At 39.0% G+C, this 21,668-nt stretch overlaps 2 protein-coding genes across 2 annotated transcripts in view; one reads left to right on the top strand and one right to left on the bottom strand.

Moving 5' to 3' along the window:
- Position 1: 1 nt before the first annotated feature.
- Positions 2-10,794, top strand: CHCHD4 (coiled-coil-helix-coiled-coil-helix domain containing 4). Its single transcript, XM_080385702.1, has 3 exons — positions 2-195; positions 2,249-2,347; positions 9,641-10,794. The coding sequence occupies exons 1-3, from the start codon at positions 174-176 to the stop codon at positions 9,934-9,936; spliced, it is 417 nt and encodes a 138-aa protein (XP_080241828.1). The 5' UTR covers positions 2-173; the 3' UTR covers positions 9,937-10,794.
- Positions 10,795-16,720: 5,926 nt separating this feature from the next.
- The window catches only part of LOC308063109 (netrin-4-like), a 55,193-nt gene continuing 50,245 nt past the window's right edge, over positions 16,721-21,668 (bottom strand). Inside the window, exon 10 of the mRNA XM_080385657.1 lies at positions 16,721-20,920. Within this exon, the coding sequence (XP_080241783.1) occupies positions 20,784-20,920 (137 nt within the window). The 3' untranslated portion in view covers positions 16,721-20,783. The remainder of the gene's footprint in view (positions 20,921-21,668) is intronic.

Genomic DNA, 21,668 nt, shown 5'->3' with positions numbered 1-21,668 from the left:
GCGGCGCCGGCGGGCTGGGAAGGTCCTTCCGGAGGCGGGAGGTCATAGCGTGGAGCAGCTCACCGCTGCCCGCTGCTGCGGCTGTGCTCTGCTCTGTTCTGCCGGAGGAGCGGAGGGTGCGGTGGGGCCGGTCTGCGCGCGCGCTGCCGGGGAAGGCACCGGGCGGCTCCGCCATGTCCTACTGCAGGCAAGAAGGTGCGCTCGGGTGTCCGCCCAATGTCACGCCGGCGGGGAAGGCCGGGGGGGCTCGCCCTGAGGCGGCTGGGGGCGAGGCAGGGCGGCTGCCCGCTCCCCTCAGCCCGCGAAGGGGAAGCGCAGCCTGCGAGGAGCGGAGAGGCGAAGGGCGCCCGCGGGCGGTGTGCGGCGGCGTGGGGAGCGCTGCCTCGCCTCCCGCCTCCGGCCTTTCTCCTCACGGAAGGCGGGAAGCCGTGGGGCGGGAGAGGGCGCCCAGGGTCCCTGGGGGGGCGGCCTGCGCTGCGGACGCCGCTGCGGGCTGGCGGGGCCCCGCAGGGCTGCGGCGCGCCCCGGGGCGAGGCGGTGTGCGGGACACGCGTCGCGGCGGCAGGTAGCGGGGGGCGGGAAGGTGCCGCCCTGCGGCCGGTGGTTTGCGCAACCCCGCGACATGGCCGGAGCTAAGCGTGTGGGCACCTCGGGGCTCGTGTTTTAGCTCAGCGGGTTTTGGTGTGGAGCAGCCGAGGCGTGCCGGCGTGCTGCCTGTCCGGCGTGGAACGGGGCCCTTCTGTAGGGGTTAAATTTCTACCGTCTTAGCTGAAGTGGTCAGAGGTGGGTCCTTTTTCCCTTTTTGAGGAAAAAAACGGTAGAGATATATGGTGGGTAGAGTGCGAGCTTTAAGGTTCTCTATCTGTACGAGGTATTATCTTGTATGTACTTAGGAGGCTTCACCACTTCGTATCCAGGCGGCTGTATTCCTCCCCCACCCACCCACCCCTTAAGTAATGTAAAATGACTAAATATAAAATTTCATGCCAGATAAAAGACGTTCTGTAGTTCTGAATGCCATTTGGAAGTTACAGACTTTGACGTGCTGATTATAAACTGACGTAGTCATAGCCTACGGACCTCTTTGCTCTTATGTTTTTAATGTTATTTCCTTATTTTAACATTTTGGATCTTTTCAAGATCTGTAAGTTGTCTTATGGCATCCTACAAAATTGCAGTGACAGGGGCTAGAGTTCATATGTTTTAATTCCTTTTATATAAGAAATGACTAGACATTCTACATTACAGAGTTTGCTGGAGTATGATGCAGTTGACAGAAAACTGATTCCCTTTTAAAAAGGGTTTACATTTATTTGTTTCTCAGACATGTTTAAATGCGGATTGGTTATGGAGCAGAATAAAGGAAGCTACTAAATAATCTGCTGGTTGAGGTCACATCGAGGGCAAAAAGATACTAGTTCCTAATATGCCAAGTCACACTGTAGTGGCTTTTATGAATTAAAGGAAGTTCTTTAGGAACTTACCTTTTTTTTTTTTCCACCCAATGAATACTCAGTTGTGCGTTCAGAAAAGTTTCAGCTAGCTGTTCTTTTTTGCATGCATCTGCATCAGAGCATCTATTTTTTTTATAGTTCTACAGAGTTGTTAGAGAACTCTGCTCAGGTTTCCAGCTAAGCCTGCCCCCACCCTGCTACAGAACTTCTTTATTAAATCAAGAGTGGCACAAGAGCAGGAAGTACGCTGTTTTTTCTATCCTTGATAATATTGTAGCACCTTTCAGCATTGTTGGTTCTACATTGTTAAGGTGCTTTTGAGTACAAGTCAGATAATTACTGTAAAATTTTACACTAGTTTTTAATGAAGAGTATTGTATTTAGTAAGTATACCGTTGAACGCTTTAATTTACTATAGTTTTTCTTTCACTTTTCCTTTTTTTTTTGCCTAACCCCTTCATCTGGGTTAGTCCTGGTAACAGAGTAGTTTGAGCTTCTTTTGAAACAGCTTTTTAACTTCACAGTTCAATGAACTGTACTGTGATCTGCAGCCATTACAGTATGTTGCTGTGAAAATTAGAACTTCAGGAGACTAGAATTTCAATTTGTATGTGTTCTTCTGAACCAACAACTGTTCTAATTGAAGGTGATTGCTAAGTACAACAGGATTCATTCAGTATTAATATTAATGCATCATGTTGAATATCCCATTACCTTGTGGTGTTTGGTAGCTTTGTAAATGACTCCTGTCTCAGCTTTCTCTGAACTTTTGCTTGTTCTCCCTTATATGTTAGGGAAAGACAGAATTATATTTGCAACCAAGGAGGACCATGAGACGCCAAGCAGTGCTGAGCTGGTTGCAGATGACCCAGACGACCCTTATGAAGAACAAGGTCAGTAGTAAGCAGAAGAACAGAAGTAATGAGCAATGCATCGATTATATCATATTCTAACAATCTTAAAAAACAAAACAAAACAGAAAACAAACGTTGTATGAAGTAGGAACAAATTATTCATCCGTTTTTCAAGATTGAGGGCAGCTAGTTATTTGGTAGATCAACACCCAAACTCTTAGTAGTTTTAGCTTCCAAATTAGGACATACAAAGTTACATGTTTTTTCCTGCACTTTTACTGATCTTTCAAAGTGGCCTGTTCAAATACATCAGTTGATGGCTTATAGTTTTGGTTAGTAGTCAGAGATATGTGGAAAAAAACCTTTTCCTTCCTTTCTTCTTTTAACAGTATTAGAGCTTAACCAGTGAAAATCATGATTGTTTTTTTCACTGTTTTAAATGGCAACTGGCAGTTTTCAGAGTAGCTGAAGTGTTACGTATGCCGTCATTGATGTGAGTTGCTCACCGGCCTGTGTGCAGCTGAAACTGTTTAATTTGGTGATCTCTATGTGATTTAATAGAAATTCTATCTGATGAATCCTGTATTATACTAGTAGCAATATAATCAGTAACTAGTAGTAATATCTTTGGCACATGACAGGAAAGTTCCTGTAGTTTTCAACTATAACTATCTTGTCTTGAAAAGATGTAAGTGAAAGTTTTCAGCGAACGTTACATTTCTTATGTGAAGTAGATCTAAACTGAAAATGGAGATTTAAGAGAGCAGAATATTTCTGAGGTCAAGACTTGTAATATTGTTTTATTAATAACAATATTAATTTCTTAATAAGATTCTGCTGCACAGAACATGTTTTAGGTTGTTTCTAATGGATAAATGACGTAATCTTCCGATCATAATGATCAAATAAATTTTGCCCTGGGTTAATAAATTTTCATGAACATCTGTGAATTTGTGTTATTTTTTTAATTGCATTTATGCTTACAGTCTTAGCCTCTTCACTTTGTGTGAGGTGATCTCATTGCACGCTGAGATTGAAGTAAACGCTTCACTCTTTTTGAAATTTTGTTGAAAGTTAAGCCAGTGGCTCTGTGACCTTTAGAGGGCAGTATTTAAGCACATTTAGCAGCTGGAGCACACGGGGTTGCTTTGTTAGCTGATATGGTGTGTAGTTTAATTCGAACTGTGTCTTCCTGTGTTATTAAAATAACTTTTTTCATACATAGGGTTGTTGAAATTATTTTGCATTTAGCTGCCTATCCTCGCTTCATTTCACCTATATGTAGTCAGTAGATATATCTAAAGGTTTTGCTTGTCAGCAGTGATGAGTCTGTTCAGTCTTATGATGACCCAAATGAGAATGATGAGAGGATTTCAGTTTCAGAAAGGTATTTAAAAGGTGCAGTTTAGTATCTGTCAGGAATTCTTCTACCTCGTATTTTGCTGGCTAAGACTCAATATCCAAACCTCCTATTTGGTGGAAACAATCTGTGCTTTGGGATTTGTCACCAGCCCCTAAAGATTTCAAACAGAGATGCCTACAGGCAATAAAATCTACTTGGCACTTGTATCTGTGACTGTCTTCACCAGGATGAGAGGTAGAACCTACGAATGATTCATGAAAAGTAGTTCATCCTTAGGTGGAAAACAGTGTCAGAGGAGAGCTCATTTTTAAGAATATTGGCTCCTGTCGATATGCTATGTGGAAGAGAAACAAAATCAACAGTTTTTAACTCCTGTCTGAGGCAAATTCAGAATTCACTATTGGGTCTGTTTAGTGAAAAGTTAACAGCCTCTAATGATCAGAAGGTAGAATTAAGTTCCTCATTCTTTTTCTGTGGGCTGTGGTTTTCTGTTTTTTTCTGAAAAACTGGAGACTGCTTGCAAAATAAAGCAAAGGGACTTTTTCCAGGTATCATATCTGGAGAACATATAAACCCATGGAGTTTTCATCGTTTGCTGCACTGTTGTGTCACCTTACATGGTGTACAGCTAAACAAAATGATTTGCTGTTTAGCTAAGTTCACGTATGCCATGTGTAGTGATGTTACATGTGGTTTAAAGTTTTTGTATTCCTCCTTACAATCTATCATGGTCTTTGCTGGTAATTAAATATTCTGCTAGTAAAAGGTGGCTATCTAGCAATGACATGTGGATGCATATTGCTCCTATAACTAATCATCTGTATTTGATGCCTTTTGAGAGGGAGGGGAGCCTATCTCTGATCTAGCATAAACAATATGACTAGTATAAATGTAGCTATACTAATAAAGCCTTGGAGTGTTAACATGGAAAACAGTTCTCTTGGTACCCCTAAAGAGGGGATTCTCTTCCTTCCATCTCATGCTCCACCCCAAATTTTCTTTTTCTGGTTGTAGGTATACCACAAGTATATAGTCTTGTGCCTGTATTTGACTAATAAACTAGCCATAATTAAAAGAGCCACTTTCTCCTTGTTTAAATGCCATATTAATTGGTTCTTCTCAGGTGTATTTTGCTGGATATGGAAAGTCCATGGTGAGGAGGAGAGGTGATGTTTTTTTTTTCCTAGCAATTCTGTATTTACAGCATGTTAGACCACTTGCTTCCTGAACTATAAAGCAAGGAAGTAAACGAGAGAAAGGCAGAACCTGGTTATGTCAGGGGTGCCTTACAATGAAAATGTGTGCCAGTGTGATTCAAAATGAGAAGCTCTGTAAACTGTTTAAATACTGTTAATAAGTTTGGGTTGGATTTTTTTTGTGATTTTTTTTTTTTCTTTAGCATGTGATAAGCTACTACTATGTTTTAAGGTTCTCTGAAAACACTTAAGCATTGGGCTACAGTGCATCAGATCAAAACAGAAACAATTGTCATGTCACAGAATGTAGCTGCATCTAATGGGAGTGAAATTTGTGGGCAGGAAAGACATGGGTATATGTTGAAGTGCAGAAGCTCTGGCTCATGTGGTTTTTATTTAAAAGAAAATTAGAAAGGGTTTTACATAAAGTAACATGCAGGCTTTTCTAATTTAGCTTCTACTTAGAAGACTTGGTATACAGTCTTCCAACTTCTGTAGCATAATTAAGTGTAATGACTCCATCTCTTCTGCTGTGCTACACACAGAACAGTCATATCTGGGAAAGAATAAATGTATTGAATAAAAATGCCATCATCTGGATTGTTTTCTAATACAGTGGAAACTTTTATTTAAAGTTTTGGTTTCTTGTAGGGGCCTTTTTAATATTTAAGATAAACAGTGTAATTCAGTATTTTTGAGTAGTCCTTATTTTGCTTCAGACATTAACAGTTTTTGAGCAGTCTACTTTAGTCAGTAACTCAGGAAAACTTGTGCTCTGATTTCCTTGGGAGAAAATAAAGTTGTATATTATTCTTCTTTATTTCTATCACTTATGAGATTTAATTATTAATTTATTTTGCTCTATCAGTTGCGAGAGTTTGGTAGGCAAAATGTTAATGGCTCACTTCAAGCCAAAAACACTGAAAGAAATGAAGCCAAGTGAAATGGGAAGGCAGACAAACCAGGGTAGGTTCAAGTTAGCATTTCATATTGCAGTGTATTTCAAGGTTCATTGTATGTGCCTTTTAACAGCTGTGGCTGACAGAAACAAATTAGGAATTCATTTGCAGCAGTTTAGAAATAGTATTCTCACTGTAGAGCTTGTTTCTGGTCATATGTGTTGCAGATGAAAGAAAGAATGTGAAAGATCTCTCATTTTCCTTGAGATCTTTGCTCCCATCAGAATAGTTTTTTATTTTATTAGGCTTATATGAAGAAGGCACTGGTGAGTTTTATGTACGAAAAGTAATTTTTATGAACGTTACAGCTGTGATAGAGTTGGCTGAAAGTGCTTTTATGGAATTGCAGCTCAAACACAGGTTGTTGCTGTCCTCTCCCTTCTCTTTGTCCAGACTTGTTCCTGTCCTCTTTATTTTAAACACAGTTTCGAAATGGTTTCCACAGAGGAATGATGAAGCAAACCCCCTAATTCTTTTAAGAAAGAACTTGATGAGTGATCAGATGTACAGTACTCTTTTTCCATATTTTTTTTTTTACTGGTGATACCCCTTCCAGTCCTGTTTCCTATGTGTATGTCATCTTACATTGTGAATCATTATTGTTATATGTGAAAGTTGCTATTGGAATGTTTGTCATGTAACAGGGAAGAAACTTTTCTCAGAACAACAGTGGGACTTCATTATGGCAAGTACAAAGACAAGTGTTGACATAAATGCAGATGGGCCTGCCTTCATCGACGATATTAACAGATCCCATGAGCTAAGAGATTGTGTCATGCCAGCAGTTAATTGCTAACACAAGCCTTGATCTGCTGTGATGTAAACAGGGTTATTTTTTTCTTCCCCAAGTGCAGGCTGAAGTAGATTATGATTCACTGTATCAGTGAGGTTCAGACTGCATTTGAAGTAAGTTTTAATTTGGTTTTAATCAAAATTAGTAATCATATCTGTTGCAGATTTACAATTTAGGAAGAGTGATGGATGAAATCTGGTTCCACTTTTATTGTGTTCTAAGCTAGCTGATACACTTACTCATTGAAGCGTGCTTTCTTTAATTATCAGGAAGTGTTTGCCTTATTTGTGTTTTTGTGGGTTTTTTTAAGCATTGTTTCTGTGTATATAACATGTAAAACTGATGCTATTTCAGTGATCAAATAGGTGCAAATCAATGCTCATGTGATGTACAAGAAAGTACTGTTTATGGGATAACTTACATGGTTGTTAACATTTGCATGCTTACAAGGCAGTTCTGGTTCTAAAAGGAACACTATTTTAAGAGAATTATTTTACAAGTAATATTGCTGTGGTGTCTTCAGGAACATCTCAAAACTCTTCATGTGTTTGGGTTTTTTTAAGTATTAGAAAAAATGACTGTTTAAAATGACCTATGATATTATTGAGGAAGCATATAGGACTTTAAAATCTAGTTTGCAAAGCAAGCTATATTTCTTCTATGCTGTATGTTCAACATCTTTCTGCTTTATGTCATCATTGGCAACAAGGAATCTGGCACCAGCCATCCATCTCCTTGTCTCAGAAGTTCTGCTTTTCTTGTAGGCAGCTAGAGATGCTGATGCACTGTGCTAGGTATATCTTCTCAGTACAGTGATTATTACAGCTATTTTGCAGAACTATCTTGCCAAATAAAACATGATCTATGAAAAAATTACAGTATTACTGTAGTTGACTATATTATGCCGAGGCAGCTGTTGCTTTCTATAATGAAAAGGAGACTGTTCAACACTGAGATTTTATTCTATTTTTCTGCTGAACTGTATTGACTGTTTTAGAGCACATTGTGGATGAATTGCAAATCAGAAAATTTTCCTTTCATTCTTTTTAATATAGCAATAAGTATGACTGAGCTGCTTTTGCTGTACCAGTACGTAAGATTCATGGTGTTGTGGCCTAGTGTCTAAGGAGTTGCTTGTGGGAGTGAAACGTACATCTGGAACTTCATGGTCCCACAGGACAAAGATGATAAATAGACTTACTGAATTATGTGGGAGTATTTTAGTAACATCAAGTTACATCAACCCCTAAATAGAATTTCATGTTTGGATCAGAATTAATGCAACTGTTCTTTGGCAATGGTATTTCCATACCTCCTTCTAAAGGGAAAGTAGTTAAACTTGAGGTTTATGCACATGCTGTTAGCTTCTGTGGAAACTCAACATGGACATGAAGTTAGGGAAGTCAGCTAGGAGACACGGAGAGCAAACTGTTGAAGTGGAGCAGAAGCCAGCTTGGATCACAGTACAGTATTTCTCTTGTTCTTTGCAGCTGAACATAACTACATGTATGTTCATGTAAAACAGAGAAAGGGAACGGAGTTGTATTGCTTGAGAGCAATATATTAGGGATTCTAGAAGCCCACATGACTAAGTCTGTTATATTACATTTTTACAACTGCCTGTTCAAAAGGTTTTCTAAAACTTAGAGATTAATTCTCTAGCTTGCTGCTTAAAATTCATTGTGCGTATCAGTTGATGTCTCAAGGAACTTACACCTATTTAAATTTTCACCTTGCTACTCTGTCACTGAAGTATTTCTGTGATGACTTTAACTGTTCCAGAGCAGAAGCTTACAGCTATTCCAGTTCAGAGTCTAAAATGAGACCTAACTCTTTCACTTGTGATCCAAAGTGCAGTTTTGTTTCTGAGAACCAGTCAACCTGGCTCTCACTACTCCTTGTGGTCTGTGGTGGCCTGACCTTGGCTGGATGCCAGATGCGCATCGAGCCACTCTATCACTCCCCTCTTCAGCAGAACAAAGGGGGAGAAAATAAAGTGGGAAAAATCCAGACTTGTGGGTCAAGATAAAGGCAGTTTAATGAAGCAATAGTGAAAGTTGCATGCATAGAAGAGAAGGAAAACAGAAGATGTTATTCTCTACTTCCCATCAGCAGGTGATGTTGGGCTACTTCCCAGGAAGTACACATAGTGGTTGCTCCAGAAGACAAACATCATAAATAACAAATGCCCTCCCTTCCTCCTTTCTCTTAGCTTTTATATCTAAGCATATGTCATATGGTCTGGAATATCCCATTGGTCACTTAAGGGTCAGTTGTCCTGGCTGTGTCCCCTCCCAAGGTCTTGCTCGCTCTCAGCCAACTGGGCAGGGAGGAGGTTGGAGAGACAGCCTTGATGCTGCGGAGCACTGCTCAGCAGGAGTGAAAACACTGGTGTGTTATCACCACCTTTCTAGCTACCAATATGAGCACAGCACTCTGAGGGCTGCTGTGGGGGTCAGCCAGATCCTGTACAGTGAATTAATCTGTCTTACAAACAAACTGACTTTCATTTTTTGTAATTCTTGTTTCCCAGTTCACATTTTAAGGGGGAAAGCTTTGGGTTAATATTCCAGAGTTCATTTAAAATGAAGAAAAATGCATCCATCCAACTTGATTTAAAAGACTTCCAGTCTTAATACTGGAATTAAATTCTTATGACTTGTATGACACTATTCTAAGGCTTGCTTGTTCCCCAACAGAATCTGGCAAGTGGATTGACTTGACTTTGCTCTGTTTTGCAGTTTCCTTAGAATATTTGTAGTGGTCTGTAGTTTAGGGAAAATGACTTTAGTTCTATATCCATGTCTGAATAATCTCACTTGTGGCTGGTAAAGAATCATACACATCAGAGATGGAAACAGACCGGCCAGGAAGTAAAAGGCATTTTAATATACTTGAAGCTACAGAACTAATATGGCATTGTTAGTACTTCAGCTTACACCTGCAACCTAGCAGCTTTCACTAAATAAAATCAATTTTTGGAAGGAGTGCTTTAACTTTTCTTCTCTCTTGTTTGTTCAGGTTTGATATTGCCCAATGGAGATATCAATTGGAATTGCCCATGTCTGGGTGGAATGGCTAGTGGTCCCTGTGGGGAACAGTTCAAGTCAGCCTTTTCTTGTTTCCACTATAGTACAGAAGAAATAAAGGGATCAGACTGTGTGGACCAATTCCGTGCCATGCAGGAATGCATGCAAAAATATCCAGATCTTTACCCTCAAGAGGATGAAAATGATGAAAAAGAGAAGCCAAGCAAAGATTTGGAAGCTACTCCTATGGAGGCTTCTGCTGCCAAAGAGGAGAAGGGATCTAGCTAATGAAGATGCAAGGAGGCTTTTGTCTCCATTTCTCATTTTCAGAGACATGGACTTTTGCAGTATGTCTGTCTTCTGAGTCGTCAAGAAATGCTTCACCATTGTTCTATATGCTGTATCATAGTAAATAATCTGTTGCTGAAGGAGAAATCTCAGTGCTAGAGCCTTGCAAATAAATACTGGTAAAAAACGGGAGTTATGTGTGCGTAATGGAGTACTGTGTAACCTGCTATCAGAAAGTTCATACTTTTAACAGCTGTTTTTTACTCAAGTTCTCCTTCAGATTTGACATGAATAATGTCTAAATATATAGCTTTCAACTAAAATTCCACTAGCACACCAGGTCTGCCTTCATTTCATTATGTTCTGATCAGTAGCTGCTCTTTTTTAATGTATTCTGTTCTATTAATAGAAATCACATTAAATGATTGTTTTACCTTATTTTTTTTTCCAGAGTGATACAGGACACTGAAAATTATCTATGTCTAGAATTTGTAAAATAATTTCAAATAGTTTTATTAGATTATGGTTGCATTTTACTACTGACATCAGGTAAGGACAGGCAGAAAAATGCTGAAATGCGTATCTCCTTTGATTTCATTTATTTATTCTGATGGCTTTTACAGTGTGTTGTGCAACCATTGATAAAGATGAATGGAAAGAATGTTGGTTACTGACTTTATTTTTGCTCTGAAACCACAAGTTTTGGGTTCCTTTAGTTAGTACGTGCTCCTTCGGTGTATAGACAGGCTCTTGTAAAAATACTTTGTGAATACAATGAAAATGTTACCTCGTATAATGATCTCAAAACCGATACTGTGACTTAAGTGTATATTAAAAAGCAAATACTTTTTACCCTCATTGAAAGCTCCTGTGTCTTTGTGGCTTGGTGTGGTTTTTTGTTAACACTGCTTGGATTTGAGAGAACTTTTCTGTGTCATAAGTAGACTTTGAATCAACTTGTGGCTTGTGAAGATCAGTTGCTTCAGCTTGCCAGATTTTTATTCTTGTCCAATTGTTTTCTGCCCAGCTCCAGTCAGGAAGACATAAAAAAGTAAAGCATTTTCAGTAGCGATATTAGACTGGATCATGAATTGGCACTACAGAGGATCTGAACAGTCATTAAAATATTTGAAAATTACTTGAGGTTTAATACCTGTGGGTAAGGGAATGCTACTTGGTTTTCTTCCCTAGCAAAATGTAAGCTGTGAGAACTGTATCACAAACCAAATTGTACCTGTGGCTTCAGTAACTGTTCATTGCAGGGTGAGTTTTGTTGTTGTGGGGTTTTTTTCCCCCTCTCCTTATGTGTGTGTTAACTTAAGCAAAGCATAAGAAGTTGTAGTAGCAGTAATGCAGCCCTGAAGGTCTAGTAATGTTCAAACACTTGCCGTCTCTTGTGGGCAGCAGTCTTGAGTGCTCAGCAACATTGCTTCCACATAACGTCCTGGTATCTTGTTTGCCTAAGTTATTTCAGTGTTACTGGTGGCGCTTCCAAATGTTTGAGGGGAATTTTCCTTAAATTTTATGGTGTGTTTGAGCTGTTTATATTTCGGTACAGCTGTTGGATCCTCAAAAAATAGTTGTAACCAATTAAGCAGCTGACAACTACTCAGTTCTGAGGGCATGGGTAGCAGGTACTCTCAGCATCTCTTTGCTTTTAAGAGAAATGGTGTGACAGAGCTTCTCAGTCTGCCTCAGACATAGGAAGACAAATGCCAAGTTAACCTGAGTAAATGGGCACAAAAGCAGCAGTGATAAACCTTGGCACTTAGGCAGTTGGACCGTGAAAATGGAATCTTAGGTAATCAGATAAACAGTGGGCACCAAATAAATAAAAAAAAAATCGCATGTACCCAAGGTTTTGGTTGTTCAAATGGAAATCTAATGCGTTATTTGTGAAGAAGCAAGAGTTGTTTGTGAAGGGGTGCTCTGTTCTAAGGGTGATTTGCCACCTTTTTTTTTTTTTTTTTTTTCCTGCTCTGCTTTTCTTTCCCACGTTGCCTCCATACTTTACAGGTTTTTAACAGTATTTGTACTGTTACAGTATTTATAGTATCTGTGTACAAAATACAAAATGCAAGGATCCTGGTCGTACAGTAACTAGGGACCTGAACTTAATACTGACAAAGGGAACTTGCAGCATTTAACAAATTTGAAGCTGTGTTTAGGATGGAGTTGCTTCTTTCTGACTCTGCAGCGGCCTGATAACATGTTTTGCTAGATCCAGTACAAATTCGGAGTATGTATAAGGGCCTTACATCAGGAACTGTGAAAAACATTATGTAATGTGTTTCAGGTGTTTTGAGGAAGGAAGTCATAGCTCTAATTCCAAAAAGGTCTTTGTGGAAGTTATCACTCTTTTCCTCCTATCCTTGTCAAATTAGAAACTAGTGTAACTGTTACAACTTCACTGTATTTGCATTCTGGATAATCCCTTAAATATGGAAGTGATATAACTTGCACTAAAAAAAAAAATAATCAGGTGTCTTTCCTCGTTCTGCTCTAAGTGCCAGCCTGTTCTATTTTTGACTGATTGCCTCCCCACTGCCAACTCATCTTTCTTGACCATTATATATCCCTTGAAAGTATCATAGAATTTACATAATTTATTTCCCATCTCTAGTGGTAGACTTGTTTTTAACTCTAGATGAACAGGGGGAAAAATAAATTGTCTGGAATATCTTTTTTTGCTATGTAAACCAATGCAGTTGTCTATAGTGATGCCAAAACGGCACAGAGTAACTGCTCAGAGACCCAATTTTGTCCTTAAGCAGCAAAAGCTATTTATTTCGTGCAACGTTGGGGAGCTAGCCAATTCACACAGGACAAACTAGCTCCAAAGTTTTCAGTGAAAAGTTAGGTATTTTATACAGTTTTTGTGAGAGGTTACACAACATCTTTACATACATACTCATTTGATTTTGACACCTAATCATTCCATTCACAGTAGGTGGGATCTAGGTGGAGTAGACCTTTCAATTTTCTTTGTTCAATGATTTCCTGACTTGATGGTCTCCTTATCTCCTTCAGGTGCCCACCTTATCTTTTCTAATTATTCAGTGTAGGTTCCTTTTTCAACACAAGCAGAGCACCACCCAGAGCATTGTACCAAACTCATCCTGACTAGTCTTTTTATTTTAAGACCTTGTTCTGTTTCAATAGATAATGTAACTCCTTGTTTCTATTATGTTTCCCGGCATTGCTTTGTTTACATGATTTTCCTCTTACAGTTGCATGCACACATTTTAAATCTAAAATAAATCAATGGTTATTTTAGTATGGAATAAAGATGATAAAATGATCCCTGGCAATGCTTGTGAAATAAGCAGATAGTAAAAGTTGCATTTTTATTGTCTGGATTACAAAACTTAGAGCTGCATATTGCTGTGTTGTTCAAATGTGTTTCTTACCATCTGCATAAATAATGTCTTGGTTCTCTGTCTGCCATCAGTGAGCTACTGATTCTTGGGGTGAGTAGTAGATTCAAATGTTTTTAAGAAATTGCTTGAGTGGCATCATTTTGTAGTAATTTTTATGCATGGTGTATCAGGTGCTTTTCTTTAAGTCAAAAGTAGTCACTGGTGAGGAGAAGGAAAGCTTGTAATGAAATTATTGCTCTTGATTTAATTATATGCCTTTTGGTTGATCTCTGTCCTATAAAAACTTGTGTGGAGTGTAATTAAATGTTGATTAGAGTTTAGCAAAAGGAACTGTTAACAAGGCATGAAGCACTTCTAGATGTAGTTTTAATACAAATAGAATATGGTTTTAATACAAATTACTTGGCCTGAACAGTTAAGTGCAGGTATAATCCCAGTTGGATTTTATCCATTTAGTTTTTAGAATAAAAAGAGGTAGGTTTTAATTGTATTCATCCTACAGGCTTTTATCACTTCTTCTGAAATACTGCCGTGTACAATCTATGTAATACTTCAGTTTTCCATTTTAATCATTATTATTCAGTTGTTGCACACCCTTGTAATTCTGGAGTTAACACAGCGGTGAAACAGGCTGTAGTTTTGAAGGCTGGGTAGGGCCGTTTACAGCTGGCTGGAACCCTGCACGATGCAGGCCACAAATTCATATACAACTTGTGATAACTTCCTTTTTAGGATGGGGTTGTTCCTGCGGTCAACTTAAATTTGGATCAGTGGAGCATGTGTCACATCTGATGCAGATAGAGATTGTCTGTAAAACTTGTCTCTTATAGGAGATAGTTTTAACTGTATTTTAGAATATATTTTGTTAACTACTGAAAAGTGGTTAAAATTAGATAAAATGGCAGAATGTGTTTAAAAATTACTCATTGACTTTTTCTGCTTTTCTCTGTAGTACAGGCTACCTCCATTTCAAAGACCTAACTTAAACTTTGTTTAGTAAATTTCTTAGAGATATGACCTTGCTTCAAGTGCAAAAACACCCTTTTCCCCCCTGCTCCCCCCTCTCCTTCCCTGCGACAGGAATGTACTTAGCAGTGTCTAGAGGGAGATGTTTATCTTGCAGTTCATTCTAGGGATCCTTAGATCTGGGGATCTGGCAGGGCTGTGCTGGAAACAAGATCTATATCCTATGCAGTTCTTACTGAGAATGTCCTTGTTAAACCTTACAGCAATGTCTCCAGTTCATCTAAGGCACTTATCTGATCACATGTCAATTAATCTCTTTGAGCAAAGTTGTTACCTAAATAGGTAGAACCTATTTCTTATTCCTAGGGAAGAAAAAAGGATATTATACGCTGCTTAGACTCTTGTTTTACTTCTCATTAAAATTCTAGTGGTGTTAGTGTGGGACAATGTAGAGAAGCTCCCAGCAGTTTGTTACTTATTCTTAATCAGCCCTATTCATTGGACATAACTTCATTTCGTTCCACAGCACCAGCCTGACTGCAGTTGTTTCTCACCTGCTTTTAACCCCTGTTTGTATTGTTAGTGATACTGAATACTGGAGAGAAGACCCACCCAGTAGAGGAAGAGTGAAGTGCAGCACAGACTTTTAACACCAGTTAAAAGTATGTTATAATTCTTTTCTGCTAATGCAAGATAGTACCTAATATGGTTCATGGATCCGTGTGAAGTTATTTAAAATGTCAAACTAGGTAATTTGGCGGTGAATTCATAACTAGAGCATGAGGTTCTCAGGGCATGAAACAGTAAGATAGTAGGGTTTGGGTTTTTTTTGTTTTTTACAAGGGCCTGAGAATCTGGGCTAGCAAAACTTGTACTGTACGCTGGTCTGTGTTACTTGTCATGAAAGCACTACCCCTGACACAAAGCTACTACCTAGTAGCAATATATAGGTGTCCTGCTTTCAACTGGGATAGAGTTAATTTTCTTCTTAGCTGATGCAATGCTGTGTTTTGGATTTAGTATGAGAATAATGTTGATACCACACGGTTCTTTTCGGTTGTTGTTAAGTAATGTTTATACTAAGTCAGGGACTTTTCAGTTTCTTAGGGCCTGCCAGCGAGAGGGCTGGAGAGGCACAAGAAATTGGGAGGGGACACAGCCAGGACAGCTGACCTGAACTAGCCAAAGGGATATTCCATACCATAGAAAATTATACTGAGTATATCAAGTGGGGGGAATTGGCCGGGCCTGCTGATCCCTGCTCAGGGACTGGCTGGGCATTGTTCAGCAGGTGGTGGGCAATTGTATTGTGCATCACTTGGATGGCTGTGGTTTTTCCCTTCAAACCTTCTTTTATGGACTTTCTCTTTTCTCTCCCCTTTTCATTACAGTTGTGTAGGTGGTAGTGGTGGTGTTGCTGCTATTATTATTCTGTTTCAATTGTTAAATCATTCTTATCTCAACCCTCGAGTTTTACATTTTTCCCAATTCTTTTCTGCATCCTGCTGAGAGGGGTGGGGGGCAGTGAATGAGCTGCTGTGTGGTGCTTAGATGCCAGCTGAAGTTAAACTACAAAAACAGGGACAGCCTCCTGTATCAAAATTCTGTTTTAAAACTCAGACCTGTGCATATGAAAGTGGTATATCACTAAGCCAGAAGAAGAAAGAATGATGGCAAAATTTATTGTCATTAATATGTGAAGAATGAAGACTGGGTCTTAGAGGTACAGTTTTCCCAGCAGTTTACAGGTAAGGTAAGAAATTGTACAGTACCCTGAAGAGTAAGTGCAACTGTAATGTAGAGTTGCAAGGGTAAGTCTTTGTAACACACTGACTTGATTTTAAATATGGAGCCCGACAAGAGCAGACTTCTATCTGCCTAAGTTCTGAGCATTTATAAGTAGAGCATCTTCTGCCTACCTGTCATGTGTTTCTATTTTCATGCCTTGCATCCCACAAATCAACTCTGTGTAAAGGAGCGGGTTTAGAACCTGTGAAGTATTGTGCTTTTTTGGTTTTAGTTTTTTGTTCTTTTAGATCTCAGACCAGTAAAACTTCATGTATGTATGTCTTATGGGAATTAAGCACATGCAAATACCTACATGTAAGATTTTTGAAGGATTGGGTTTTGATCAGTTACTGAATTAACATGCCACTTACATAAATTAACTGTACCTGGTTTGTGTTTTTAACCTGTACAAGTTCTCATACCAAATGTGCTTTGGTAAGCTGCTTGCTAGAAAAATAACATGTATCGTGGTTGCCTTATTAGCTAAATGCTTTTCTCCATTTGCCTGACTCAGTGCTAACGCTATCAAAGCAAGAACCTGATGGGTGGAATGTTTGTGGCTTATTAACTTCAGAAGAACTAATGTGCATGTGGTTTGAGGATTGCATGGTTTAAAATTTTAAAAATAGATCCCAAACCTCACATCAATATAAGTGTCTTGAGTATTTTTAATTGAAGTTAAGTACAAAAAAAAAAAAAAAAGTGCTACAACACGTAACAGATAGCACACTAACTTTTCCAGGTTTGGGGGACTTGAGGAAGCACATCATGTGAATTAGATCAAATTAAGGTTACATCAAGAAGCATGGAAAAAATATGAGACATGGTAAATGCTACAGAGAAAACTTATTCTTTATAGCAGTGAGCCACTCTCAGAAGAGCAGAGCACAAAGGCTGTGCACAGGTACGTTTTTCCTCCTTAGCTGCTTGCTGAGAGTAGAAGCTGGATAAGCATTAGTAGCAATATGTTGTTACAGTGGAGTTTGGGCTCAGCACTCACAAAGGCCATTTATCCAACTGCTTTGATGCTTTAAGGGTCCAGGTTGCCAGAATGATCGTGTATTCAGGGGTACACATGCTGCACAGCTGTTGAGAGCTGCTTTGACCTTCAGCAATCCAGAGTGTGCTGCTGTGAAAGGTTACCTGTGCTTCTGCTTCAAAGTATTACCTGCTCTGTTATAAATTTTCCATAGCCTTCCAGACTTGCTTTCTTGTGAGTAAAGGCTTTTATTTCATCCTTATTCAGCATTTCAAAGTGGTACATCGTTGCTACTTTTTGGTATGTAGTTGCTACTGCTTGTGAGATGTCTTGTCTGTTTGGATGCTGTAGGATTGTTCATGTGGCCGTTTTAAAGACAGGTCCCATTTTAGACGTTCTAGAAGAAGCTGTCCAGCCACATCTGTATTGGGCAAATACATCCCTTTTTCCATGCTTGTGTCTTAGGTGGCACAGTAATACAAAGAATACTCGATCACAGAGAGGATGATAAGGTATGTGATATTGTACACAGGCCTACAAAACAATGCCTTTTTTGGTACAGGAGTACCATACCTTCTATGGTAGTTCTTTTAATTTATTATGTATGGACTTGTTTGCTTGTGTTGAGGAATATGTAACAGCTTCTACTAGGACGACTGTTGTCATCTTGCACTGCTTCATGCTCATCTTCATTTCAGGTACCAGTACACAAGAAAATGACTTTGTTTCTTTCCAAAATCTCCTGGTGATCAGTCTCAGCTTTCTTATCTCTTCTTTAATCCAAAGCTGTTCAAACTTGATCTATTCAGTTCATTTCTATTTAGATACTTGTTTTCAGACAGGCTACCTGGAGCGTAGCGCTGTAGAACAAAGAGATTGCGCATGGTAGCTTTGTGTGAGTTGGAACTTTATTCTTTTATTTTTCTTCTCTTTGAACTCAGAGGTACCTGATCAGCAGAAATAGTGAGACCATCAACTTTCTGTGTTGACTTGCCCTATTGTGCTTTCATTTTTCACTTTCCAATTAAATTCCATGCTTACAGAATACCTGATACTCTGTAGACCAAAACCATTAAATACAAGCTAGTAGTTGGAACAAAATGTGCAATGTTTCTAACTTATGGAGAGAATGAAGTAGACTTAGCTATAGAGGTATCAGCAAGTAAATTATGAGATTGAAAAACAATGGGAAGTTAGGAGGAGAGATGAAATTAGCTGAATATTTTTGGATTCCTGCACTCCACTTGCTTTACACTTTTTTTCTGAAGTCATCAATATATCACACATTTCAGATACCTTTGCATTTGGTAGTCATTAATCACTGTATTGTGGTAGTCCCCAGGAGAACACACTAGGGTATCAATATTCTTATTCCAAATAGTATTTCTACTAGTAGTAGCTAAAAATGCTTGTAGATGACCATGTTAAAAAATAAATTTCATCCACAGGAAGGAAATATGCAGATGTTTATCCTCCCCCACAAAATCACCAATCTGGCACAAAAAGTAGAACATGGGAGTTTGCTTTAATATGGTACTGACTATGAACCAAAATGGAGTATAATAATCATTCAGTAAGATCCCCTGCAGGTAAAATGGCCTCCGTTGAAAAGCATGTTGCTTAGCTTGGTTCTAAACCTACATTTGATTTTCATTTATTCTGAGAGGCCCTTTGAGAACACTGTAAACTCATGCACACATCTTCATTTTTATTGATATTTGAAAAAGAACTAATCAATCTTTTTGTTGTGAGACTATTTCTGGAGACAGTAAAGAAAGCAGTTGCTATGCTGTTAATTTCTGTAAGCTGACATCTCAAATTAAGCCAAATTCCTCGGTTAAAAAGTGTTTTATTGCATTAATTAAGTGGCTTGTCGGAGATGCCACATTGTTGGATACCACTTTAGGTGGTAACAAATAAATAATGAAGTGAAAGAGGCAAAGCAATGGCAATGGAAGAGGGGAGACTTTCTGAAAAGGGGGGAGGGGAGGAAGAAACACTGTTTATGCACTGTTGGGGAAAAAAGTGGGGGGTTTATTTTGTAAATATCTGCCTGTCATCTATTTCCAGATGAGCTGAGGATTTTCTGCTCTGCAACCAATATGAAGTTATAAGGAAAACAGCAACAAACAGAATGAAAGAAGCTGGTTTTTTTCAGGTTCCCAGTGATAAAGAGAACAAACTGATGGCCTAAGGCTAAGCTGTAGATTGGGACTTCCATCTTCCTGCATTAGTATTAAGTCTTTCTAGCTACTCCATGCGCCAGTCAAACAGTGCTAAATGATATTTCCTCTTTCCTGAGCGCATTAAAAAAATTACAGACACGGAATAGAAATATGCAAAAGTAGCATGTATGCATGCTTTTTCTCTTTAATCCTCTGAAAGAATAGACTGATTCATTATAATTTCTGCTTTTCTTAAAAGAGGGAATGTGCTCCAACAAGCTTCATTTGATTGTGAGTCCTTAAACAGGTGATGCAGGTCTTCAACTAAAATTTCCTTCAAAATACTGTATTAGGGAATGGTTTAAGTAGCTACCTCTTAATTACTATAGGGTAGGATAAAACTGATTTAGAAAAAAATGCTTTTGCAGAGCAGAATTATTTTTACCTAGAGTGCAGATGTTAGCACTCATATACTTCTGTGGAGGGAAAAAATATCCTCAGACCCAATGGGAGGAAGCTGAGATTCAGAGTCTTAACCTGAAGTGTAACCAAGAGACATAAAGCAGAGTGAAAGCGCTAAGTGCAATCAAATGCCAGTGGTCTTGAGCACAGTACAAATAGCCAGGTTGCTGCCTCAGGATCTATAGCTACCTCATTTAATACACAGTCCATCCAATCCATTTACCTCCTCCTGCTTCTGCCTTATAGCTTTTGCAGTGTTACAATCTCAACATCAGAGCAGCTGCCAGTTCCCCACGTTTTGGCACTCTCCTAGCATTAAGCCTTTTTAGTGGTAATCACTGTGAAACCTTTGGGGTCTTACAGACTAAAGTACTACGGCAAAGAGCAAAATGACCATAGAGAGCAAGGGCTGGATTTGGAATCAAGTTCGAGCCAAGATGGCTTCTGCAGCAGACCTCGGTGCTAAGCATTGATGATAGCAATGTACGTCTATAAAGGACCTTGTCCCAAGAGAATCCACATTAGTTTGTCTCTGTTCAGCAATGGGATAATACTGCCTTCTACAAAGCAACCTGTTAATTTGCTTTAACATCAGACTACAATTATGACAATCTGAGTTCTTTTAAATAAATATTATTTGACATGCTTGTTTAGTATTGTGCCACTTGTAAAACTGAAAGAAATTGCTGCCTTTAGTGGTTGGTCACTTATAAGAAAACTACACCCAAGTAATGAATGCATTATGTAAGCAGCTTATACATATTGATATCAGACTCTGACCTGAAGTATGGAAATGCTAATCCATATCTTTAGTTTTGCCTTGTAAAGTGATTCTCTGGGTGTGTCGAGTCAGGCTCAAATTAAGAATTGACATGTAACCTATGTGTGATGCACTAGTTATTTTTATGAGAAGACTGTGCATTTTTTTGAAAAAAGTAGTCGTGTCCAAATTTTCTTGTCTAAGCACATGAAAGGAAAAAGGATGGTAAGTCTGCTTTCATCACTTCAGCTAGGAGCATGTTGAATGGAAATGTGTGAACTAACTACACCTTTCACTGCAATGTTACTAAAAGGCAAAGTTCAGCACTGTAACTTCTGAAGCAGAAATTATTTGCATCCAGTTCGAAGAATATCTGATACTTGTTTTCCCAAATATGCTTTCCAGGGTTTCACCAGACTGTTCATGTTCACAAGGAGTTTGCTGGTTCTAGAGTCCTCCTGGCCTGCTATAAGATAGTCAGTACCTAGTTTGAAAAGAGATTAAAAATCTTCAGTCAGTAAATAGAAGAAAACAGAACTAAATGTGTTTTTCTCTATTTCATGAGGATCTGACATGTAGCACCTTAGCCAGCTTCATCCAGTTTATGCATGTGCCATCTTACAGGTCTACATACTTGCACATGCATATTGTCAGTGCTGACTCCTGGGCACACAGGTTAAACGTTGTCATATGATTATGCTCAGGAATTACAACTACAAATTGATTTGGTTCCAGTGGCCTTACCACTTACAAATTCCAACACCTCCATGTGCGTATGGCCAGGTTTGAGTCTAATCTGTGTGACCTTTTTAAACCATTGTAACTCCTTGTGCTTCAGCAGCATTACTCCTGGCTTGTATAGGTATGATGAGTTAGCAGAATTCGGTCTGATGTGGAAGGCGGTATTATATATGAAAATAGTAAGCCAAACTTCCTAGATTATAACCTTAAAATGCAGGGCCTCATAAAAGAGGTCTGTGAGCAAAAAAGTGTCGTGGAGACAAGAAACAAGTACTATGGATTAAGTCATGTCATTGCCTTAGATGAATAAGCACTCTTTGTATTAACTGTAGTAAGTAAAATGCCCTCATTGGTCAGAATTTAGAGAAACAGGCATCCAGGGCAAGTTATGTGTGAGGTTCAGTACGCAGTTGTGCAGGGATCTAGTGGCTGCTACTTACGTCTTTGTGCCCTTCTGTCACTACTGCCCTCCTTGAAAGCTGTGTGCTCAG

This window comes from Falco punctatus (assembly GCF_963210335.1).
Source record: "Falco punctatus genome assembly, chromosome: 4".
Taxonomy (NCBI): domain Eukaryota; kingdom Metazoa; phylum Chordata; class Aves; order Falconiformes; family Falconidae; genus Falco; species Falco punctatus.
The sequence above is the reverse complement of the archived record's forward strand: the minus strand, read 5'-3'. Positions and strand labels throughout refer to the sequence as shown.